Source organism: Pagrus major, chromosome 18 (genome assembly GCF_040436345.1).
Source record: "Pagrus major chromosome 18, Pma_NU_1.0".
Lineage (NCBI taxonomy): Eukaryota > Metazoa > Chordata > Actinopteri > Spariformes > Sparidae > Pagrus > Pagrus major.
The window spans coordinates 6205756-6215280 of NC_133232.1; the positions used below are offsets into that span (position 1 = coordinate 6205756).

The following is a 9525-nucleotide window of genomic DNA, read 5'->3' on the forward strand; positions in this document are numbered from 1 at the left end:
CGAGTGGAGTACAGGTGAACGCTGCCTTGTCTGAGAGTTCTGGTTGGCCAATCAGCTGGTGCTTCCGCTTTAGCCAAGTGAACAGCGGGCTGGGGGGCCTCCAGGGACCAAGAAGTATGCAAGAAAGTTTTTGAAAGCACTGAAGCCGAACTGCTGAAAATAAAAGTATCCATACCTGTCGTGTTTACTACTGCTTTTTTTTTTTTTTTTTTTAAACTAAACGCCCTTGTGCTGCGCTCCCATAACAATAGAAAGTCTTACAGATGGTTGTTTTGTGAGAGAACAAGACTGACAGTGTTGCTGCCTCGCTGGTAGCTGCTACTGCTGCTGCTGCTTTGGTCATGAGCCAGTTTCTGATGTTGTTGTGGAAAGCCATAGCTGGCTAGCGCCGCAGTTTGTTTAGCCTCGAGGGAACAGGCAGGGGTGAAACCAACCAGGAGCGCTCTGGGACTGAATACTCAATTAAGGCAGACTTGTCTAAAGAAATTGCTGCAGAGATCCCAACTGCTGACAAACTGGCCTCCCCACGGTGACAGCTTAATCATAGTTGTGCAGAAACTGTCCAACACTCTGCGTTAGTTCAGATTTGGAGAGAGAGGGCTGTGGCGTGCTGGGAGTTTGTTGTGATTTGTCATCCTGCTGCTGCCGGTGTTTGGAGCTCGCTCTAATGACCACGCGAGCCCCCGTGACAGCAGCCCCCGTTTGAGCCGGGGCCGGGGATCCATCATTCTCTTCTTTGTGGCTCATTGGCTCGCTGCCCCCCGTCCAGGACAAACTCCCCCGCCACCACCGCTGTCGCCGAAAGGAGCAAATAAACGTGACAGCAGGTTTACGGGAGGCCAGGTCGCCCGGGAGGAGAGCTGACGGTAACGGACAACACGGAGCCTCGGGTGCAGTTTGTCTCCGCACAACACCTGCAGCAGCAGTAGTGACGGTTTGATGACCCCGCTTAGACGCACCGTCACCTCCGTCACACTGATCTACTGAGGAGGTGAAGGGCTTTCAACTGCCCAGGTTAAACATATGATCAGGTGAGGCCTGCAGGAAGTCGAGTCTGTTTATACTCATGATGCAGGAGCACATACAGTGAGGGATCTGTTGCATAATGATACAGTCAGGTCAGTTTGTACACAAGATCATTAATAAAAGGCACATTTATACTTACAAATGATACGTACACACATATGACACTTTAATGTATTTAGTGTAGCTGTAAAGTTATAAAACAGACTATATAATAGATGAAATAGATGAAAATGAAGGTTCAAAGATCACTGTATGATCAGAGGGGACATATAAAATTGATTCCATTACAAGGAATATGAAATCACACACACAGTCAGTATACTCCTACACTCATGCTATATCTGCTCGCCTTCAGATCATAAAGGACGGTTTTAAAAGTGTGCGAGGAGATGCAATAACTTCTTGAAGTTTATTGTCAGATCCAAGTTCAGGCGCTGCAGCAGCAGCTTCACGAATGAAAAGAGGGTGAAAGTTGCAGCATTAACAGAAAAGCTTCCCGCAAATCAATCCTACTCTTCATCTGCAGATCATTTGTCTTTTCATTCATGAATCTGTTGATGTTTATGAAAATTCATCCTGAAGGCAACATGGACACAACTGGATGGAAATCCACCCTAAAGACTTCATGTTTTTTGTACTAATCTGAAAGGTCAGGATAACTTATGTCTAATAGTTGTTAACAACAACTTATAACAATTTTTAGAGAAACTTTATAAACTTTGTGAAACATTTTCTCTGATAGATTCTTAATTATTTGGGTCTTCTTGTAAATCTGTCACAATGTTGGGATTAATTTATTGTTTCCTGTTTTAGTTTGTAAGGTTCTTCCTCATGTGTCATGTTGTGTTACTTCCTGTCTTGTCTCGCTTTCCCTCCCTTGAGATTGTCCTGATTAGTTTCACCTGTCCCTGATTGGCCTCCTGTGTATTGAGCCCATGTGTGTTTTACTGCTGTCAGTCCTTCTGTGTTGGTTCTGTGTTTGTTCCCTGAGCTGTATTCAGTTTTAACATTGAGTCCGTTTGTTCCAGTGATGGACGTGTTTAGTTGCATTAACAGCAGGGAAGTGACATCCGATTACAAGTGGCCAAGATAATGATGGGACGCAGGTTTAATACCAGAGATAAACAGCCTCAGAGTTTACAGTAATGCAGCGCAGTTAGGATACAGATGTCTCAGTGCAGGTCTGCCTGTTTGTCACTGTTCACAGAGACTCCAGTCTGCAGTACAGTTCATACAGTTGACTGATAAACCAACATTAGGCTTCATGATCAGAGATAGTTTTTGTATCCTGTGGACTCTTCTGTTCATATTCCCACGCACTCATTGGTCTTTATAATGCCTTGTTTTACAGCATGCTGCAGCCCCCTCAGGAGATCTACTACCGCATCCATGAGGTACACTGTGAACGTCTGTCAAGTCGACCCATCAGCTGGTTGTTCAGACATTTTAGTCGATGGACCAACACTGAAGTTAATAGAGACCGCTAACATGCTGATCATCCCAACTACAGCTCAGAAGTTTAACCTTGTATTCACTTCACTGATTTATTGTTTTACTTCATATTTATTGGCGATTTACAGAATTAACTGACTGAATGAATACAAGCGTAGGATTTCCAAGGTTTCCCTCAGGAAACTGTTCAGCTGATTTGATAAGGTTCAGATCCTGACCCACTTTTGTTTTGTGATCGTGTTGGTTAGAGGTCGATGGCCTTAACAACCGCTACACTCTTTAAAAATGTATTAGTTGTGTAAAATAGAACCTCTGCTCCTTTTCTCTGAAGGTTTCATTTAAGTGTAGTCATTCTTTTATTTGTCAATGGAGGCGATATGTGTTTTCAGGCGAGGTGAACCAATCCAGCTCTAAAAAACCCTGAATTCATCATTCAGAGAAAAGTTGAATCTGAAAATTGCTTTAAAACGTTTTGAATGAGATGAGTTTACATGTTAATACTTCTCCCTGCCTCCTTCATCCCTCTCGTCTGTGGAAGATAATTATTCTGTCATTTCAGCCCCACTCTCCATCCAAAAAGGGATTTGGATCTCAAGAGACCACTCTGGATGAATAAAAGGTCAAAACTGACCAAAGACCGTTCACACGAGTCCAGATGGCAGGATTATCCGCCTCCTCGCATGTGCAGATTTTTTTTCCATCTGAATATGGAGTGAAGGATTGTGGGGAGAGAAGCTGTAAATACGACGAGGTAATTCCTGAGAAAGCAAAAATGATAAGTCACCACGGAGGGAGAGAAAGAGATGGAGTGGCTAACAAAGCAGTAAAATATGGACAATGAGGAGGACCTGCGAGCTGCACCACATCCAGATATGCATGAGCCATAAATCAATATTTATTGCACATAAAGGAGCAATTTTTCCACCATGAATGATTAAACTTCTCAAAGACGGCTGCAGTCGGGCAGTATTATCGCGTTCTTATTCAAACTGATAAATAAGGAATTACAGGAGCGGCTGTGTGGATGTGAATGCAGCGTCGTACCTGAGCGGATGTTTACAAACTGCAGGTTATTATTATCGTCATATCATATTTCCCCAATCGTAGTTTGACTCTGAATATTTCATGTTTGAGGAAAAGCACGCCTGATGTGACGGAGGGAATGAGAGAGTGTGGTTCTTTCACTCTGGAGGGTTTTTTTTTGTCGAGCACGAATTTAAAGCTGATTTTTCCTGAAATTATAAATCGCCCACAGCCAAAACATGTTGACTCGTTTATTCAGTCGAAGATCATAAATCAGTTTTTTTATTGTTTCAACTTCCATGCTGGAGGAAAACGGTTAAAACATGATGGATGGAGCTCAAACGGAGGGACATGCTTGATTTTCTGCTCAGGAATAAATAAACTACTGGCCGCAGATTTTTGTGAACAGTCAGTTTTAATGAGTTCAGTGAATTGAGTTCATCTTTTGAGTCTGTGTGACTGAACAACCTCATGCCTCTAAGAGGAATCAGGACTTTTTGCTCTTGAATACATGAGATATACTGTAATTACACACACAACAAGACAAGAGGACGGATGTTTACACTGACAGTATTTTTGATATTTATTAGGTTGTCATGTTTTTAATACAGATTATGTAAAAGCTGATGTTCAAAATAAAGACAAAACAGGATCAAGTAGGTTTTGTTGAAGGACATTAAAGGATACGTGCACCTAAAAATGAAAATTCAGTCATTATCTACTCACCCCCATAAGTTAAGCTAGCAGAATGCTGCAACTCTGTTTTACTGTGAAGCGCCAGAAATGTTTTGTGGACTACGAGACTTCACCTGACTTTATATCAACATGGAGGGAGGAGATGATGACTGGATTTTACTTTTTGGGTGAACTGTTCCTTTAAGTCAGAATTGATGTTTAAGAGTTTTTATCACATATGTTTTGCTCCATATCTCACTGGTACCCCAGCATCAGGCCCAGCAACAGCAATGAAGGTGTTTTGTAGGTGTTCTGTAGTTTTCCTAATGGTATTTTATATGTATAGTAGGTGTAATTTCCTGGAATATGATAAAAAATGTTCTCGGTGTGCATCCTAATTTTTTAAACTGAGATTGTTGCTTGAATAAACGCTAATTGCTGCTTAATGACATTAGCTTGGTTTGCCAAGTCAGCAAGCCTATGCGTTGCGTCTTCCCCGGGTTGTCAGGAGCTGAACTCGGCAAGAAAACCACCTCGGTACTGTATTCCCCCGTCGTCTTCTTGAACCTGTATTGTTCGGTTCCGACCACATTCACTGGGAGCTGCAGGTCCGGCCAGAGTCGACGGACGTTACACACATTCAATGCAATTGGCTACTCTAAATACCAATCAAGTCCATCCCGAGCTGCCTGTTTTTAAGGAAAGAGCAGTCCATGAGCTGTTTCATTTGTCTGGACCTCTTCACGAGGATGAGTGATTTTTAAAACAGAGGATCATTTATTGAGGCTCAGCTCTCGGTGGTTGTAGATCACCACAATTATTGAAATGGAAGTGTAACTGTTCTTTGAGACGGACGACTTAAATCACTTCAGACAACGGTGTGCTCAGTCCATGTTCATGTATTCAAATAGTGTGAGAGAGTTATTAAGTGAACTGACAGGCAGAGCAGCAGTGTTTGAACGAGGCCACATGGATGTAAAAAAAAAAAAGCCTGATGGTGTGCTTAATTCCCCTTTGGGAAAAAAAAAATCCCTAATGATGCAATCATACAGGAGTCTGCCTCCCGCCAATCACCTGTCAAATTATGAAAAGCGCTGTTTGTGGTTTTAATCTCGCTGAATGCCATTCAACAATTTTCTATGCAGAACATTAGAGCGTAACATGAATTAATCAGAGGGAGAAGAAATCAATCGAGCCCTGACATTTCGAACCGCGCAGCACGACTCCTCAAACACACACTCACACACACACTGCCAGGCCCCGTTCATTCTGGCTGATTTGATTACAATCCTACAGACTGGAGATGCAGAGCTTGCAGGACTTTTGCCGAAGTGAGGTGGGCGATGGCGATGCAGTATGAGACGTCCAGAAACAACCGTGTGTCAGACAGTTGGCGCACTTCAAGGCTTAAAACGACATGAAACTCTTCTGGCTGAATCATCGGGACAAAAGGTGAACAACTGGAAAATGTCTGGTTCTTTGATAAAAAGTCAAAAGGTACCAGAAGCCTGTGGACATCTGAAAAGATCGGATTCACATATCTTCTCCATCTTCTCCAAGGGTATTGTAGTATTTTAGGCCTGGACTACACGAATACGATATATTCCTAAACGCACATTTTTCTGTCCAATTGGGCCTCTCAACCACACGAACACAGGGATTTCACCCACATAAACGGAGATATTTTTAAACGGATAAAAAAGTGGAGAAATAAAAAAATATCCGATTGAGTGGATTCGTGTAGCGATGTTAAACGGAGCTGGTGTTGACGCGATGACATCAAGCGCCTAGCGACAAGCCGTTCGCACATGCGCATTGAAGCAAAACGGTTGTCAACAACAATGGCCGACATGTACCGGGCTATCTATGTGTGCTTTGCACTTTTAGGTCTCATCTCAGCTCTACACATGAACGTAACGTTGTTGCATCAACTGCACTCCAGCGGTACGCAAAGGCGTCTGCTGCGCCCAATATTACTGGATAGCCCCAAGCGTCCACGGTTTAAAATCCGCCAGAAACGCCGGTTTTGGGTCAGACCGGGTCGGACCAGCAAATGGTGGGACAATTTCGTGGCAGGGTTGATGAGGAGTGGAAATTAAACTTTCGCATGTCCAGGGCATCACTCATTTCTTCGCCATAACTTCTTACCCTAACTGCCGCCGTTTGATGCTTCTTCTGGACCTTTTGACTGCGCATGCTCATATTGTCTTCTTCTGTGGTATTTTACATTTTGCTAATCGCCACCTATCGGCCGGGCATGGCATTGCAGGCTTCAGAGGCGATCGTTTTCAGTTTTGCCTCTTCGTATGGACAGAGATTTTCTGTGGTGTGGACAGAGTTTTTTTTAAAAACGAGGACGAAAATATCCGCTTAAAAAAATATCCATATACGTGTAGTCCAGGCCTTAGAGTCATCGATCTACAAACAAGGTTGAAATAATCCCATAAACCTTCATGTATTATGGTTTAATTGTCCACGTTGACTATTTTTCATTGACTTTTTCTTTACCCTTCCTCTTGTGTTCGCTTTCTGTTACCATCTCTTATGTTAACGGGTCGGTTTTGACCCGTGTCTTAAATCAGCTGTAAAATACACTAAAAACAATTACCTATCATCCAATTTGTTTCTCATCTCTTGGTAACCTTGTTAGGCTTCCATATCCATGAAAATATTGGTTTTAATATTTTTGGTGTGGGCCTCTGGGCCTTTTTTTTGTCAGTATACCCCTCGATTTCAATTTTAAAAAATGGTAAAATGAACCTCAACAGAATCATATAAATAAATAAAAGGTTGTTGTGTTACCTGACTATTACTAAGCACTATTAGAACACATCTCTTAAATAAATTTGTTTTATTTATTTTTTCATTTTAATATTATTAACTTTAGTAACATCTATGGTGTTACGGGTCAATTTCGACCCATATATATTTACTTCAAGAAAAAGGCTATTTTTCTTGAAGTAAAAAAGCAAGTATTTTTTTTCAGCAATAGAACTTTAACATGAACACAAAATGAAAAGCAGAACAGGTCATAACACAAAATATAGATTTGCAAGGTCAAACAAACAACAACCAATCCAGCAAATCAAACCAAAATACCAAATCAGAGTAAAAGTCTCTGTCTGCAAGAACATGCATGTGTATGTGTGTGTGTTCAGATGCATGTGTGGCAAAAAGTGACACTTTTAGTGTGTTCTTTGCAGAGATATTTCTTGCACTTGAAGCACAATACGTTTGTCTTTCTGTCCTTACTGCTTGGGCAGACTTGACACCTCTTTCTTTTAGAGTCAGGTGGCCTGAGTGGGGTTGTGGCTGTGGCTGTTCTGGCTGGTGTGGAGGCAGGGCTGGCTGAGGAGGATGCTGTTGTGGATGCTCTTTGTGTTGCTGATGACGTGGACGGAGTGCAAGGTGAGCTCTGCAGCTGTCTGACCAAGGCGGCAGCGTCTGGGTCTCTGGGCAACTGTTCCCTTCGCTCAATGTGTGGCTTGACAAGTGAATTTCCCAGCTCCTCAAGAAACATTCTCCGCTTGGCTTTTTTGGTTGAGTTCCACCCTTGGTGGATGTGGGTCCACAACACAAATGCGTTACATGCAGACACATCAAGGATGTTGTAAAACACAACCATTGGCCATCTCCTGGTCATTCGCTGGCAAGTGTAGGTGGCAGTCAGCTTGTCCAGGTTGTCCACTCCTCCTTTGTTTTTGTTGTAGTCGAGGATGATTGTGGGCTTTTTGTCACTTCCTGATGACACAGCTGCATCTTTGTGAAGAGTTGACATAAGTATCACATTCCGTTTTCTTTTTGGACAATATGAGACAACAGTGGTGGTGTCTGTAAAAGCAAACTTTGAGGAAAGTGGAGCCCTGTCCTTCACCTGCAAGATTTCAGCAGGTAGCTCAGGTTTATTTTTCTTCACTGTGCCCACCATGGTAAGTTTCCTCCTGAGAAGTTCTTGTCCAAGGTCATAGCTGGTAAAAAAATTGTCACAAGTGATATTGTGACCCTGCAGTCCAGCAGTCATATCGAGGACCACATGTTTTCCTTGGTTCTTCTCAGGGATGCCACTCGCAGCTTTGCCTGTGTAAATCTGTAGTTTCCAGGCATAGCTGGTTTTTGCATCGCAGGCTGCCCAGATTTTTATGCCGTACTTCCCTGGCTTACTGGGTATGTATTGCCGGAAGGGGCATTTTCCTCGGAAAGGGACAAGACGTTCATCCACTGTCACCTCTGGCCCTGGGTTGAACATCAGTGGAAGGAGCTGCGTCCATCTCTCCCAGACATCCCTGATGGGGGCAAGCTTGTCAGATCTTGCTCTGGTATCTCTGTTGTAAAATCTGAGGACTCTTGATATCATGCGAAAGGTCTGAAGTGACATTGTTGCTCGGAAAATATTTCTGCCTGTCGATGCGTCCCAAAGACTCTCAGTGGCCTCATTGCAGGATCTGTACACTCCAGCAAGAAGAAGAACACCAATATAGGCATCCAGGTATTCCTCATCAATGTCTTTCCACATGTCGCCATGGACTTTTTTTCCTTCCAGGTTTGTCACAGCAATGATGACTCTTTTTAGTAACAATGGCATAAATAGCTCAAAACATGTCTTGATGTCACTGACTCTTGTCACAGCAAACCTTGTGATTCCAGGGGTCATTTTGATGACATTTGCAGCAGCTGCCCTGCCATGTTCATCATGAGGTACTGAGCTCCAAAAGATCTTACCATTTTTGGACTTGAATCTTTCAGCAGGAGCAGCTTCACCACCGGTGACCTCCTCATCAGACTCATCAGATGTGTCTGTGTCTTCTGGATGATACTCCACATTGTCTTCCTCCTCAGAAACCTGCTCATCCGTATCGCTATGCTGCTCTGTGTCCTCTCCCTCATTTTCACCAAAAAGACTATCCAGAACTTGGGTCACTGTAAGTCTTCTTCTCATTTTTGCATGCTGCAAATTGGAGATGTGCACTCTGCAAGTCAAATGACCACTCAAATGAGTGAATTGACGTAACACGTCTGGACATGCCCGTCTTTGTTTGTTTTGTTTTTGTGCAGGTATACTGGAAAACAAGGCAAAATGAGAATCCCCTAAAGCTCACATGATTGGGAGAGGAGCTGGCTGTCAGTGTTTTGGCTGACAGTGCACTTATGATTTAAGTTTTGGTTGCTTTTGGGTGCTTTATAATCTTACTTTTATAACTGGGTCGAAACCGACCCGAACAACACAAAGGTCATAATTTCAACCAGAGAATTTTATAATTTAGTGAAAACATTTTTTTTTGTTTTATTTTGTTGAAATAGAGGTTCTTGACAAAGTCAAAAAGCCTTGACGCAATAAACTAATTTACGTGT

The 9525-nt window shown here is 42.8% G+C and overlaps 1 protein-coding gene across 1 annotated transcript; it reads right to left on the reverse strand.

Annotated features, from left to right (window-relative positions):
* Positions 1–537: 537 nt before the first annotated feature.
* Positions 538–9246, reverse strand: LOC141013576 (uncharacterized). The gene is made up of 4 exons (XM_073487346.1): positions 7548–9246; positions 7358–7481; positions 834–980; positions 538–792 (listed from the first exon to the last, which is right to left on the reverse strand). Exons 1-4 carry the CDS (start codon positions 9110–9112, stop codon positions 538–540), a joined length of 2091 nt encoding a protein of 696 aa, XP_073343447.1. The 5' UTR covers positions 9113–9246.
* Between the last annotated feature and the right edge of the window lie 279 nt (positions 9247–9525).

Bases quoted from the DNA above. Each gene is read 5' to 3' on its own strand.
- LOC141013576 (XM_073487346.1), bottom strand. From the start codon at position 9,112: ATGAGAAGAAGACTTACAGTGACCCAAGTTCTGGATAGTCTTTTTGGT. The intron at 7,482-7,547 runs ATCCACAACAGC...CACAGCCACAAC, and splicing joins TCATCAGCAACACAAAGAGC to CCCACTCAGGCCACCTGACT. The intron at 981-7,357 runs GTCACTTTTTGC...CCTCCTCAGTAG, and splicing joins GCAAAGAACACACTAAAAGT to ATCAGTGTGACGGAGGTGAC.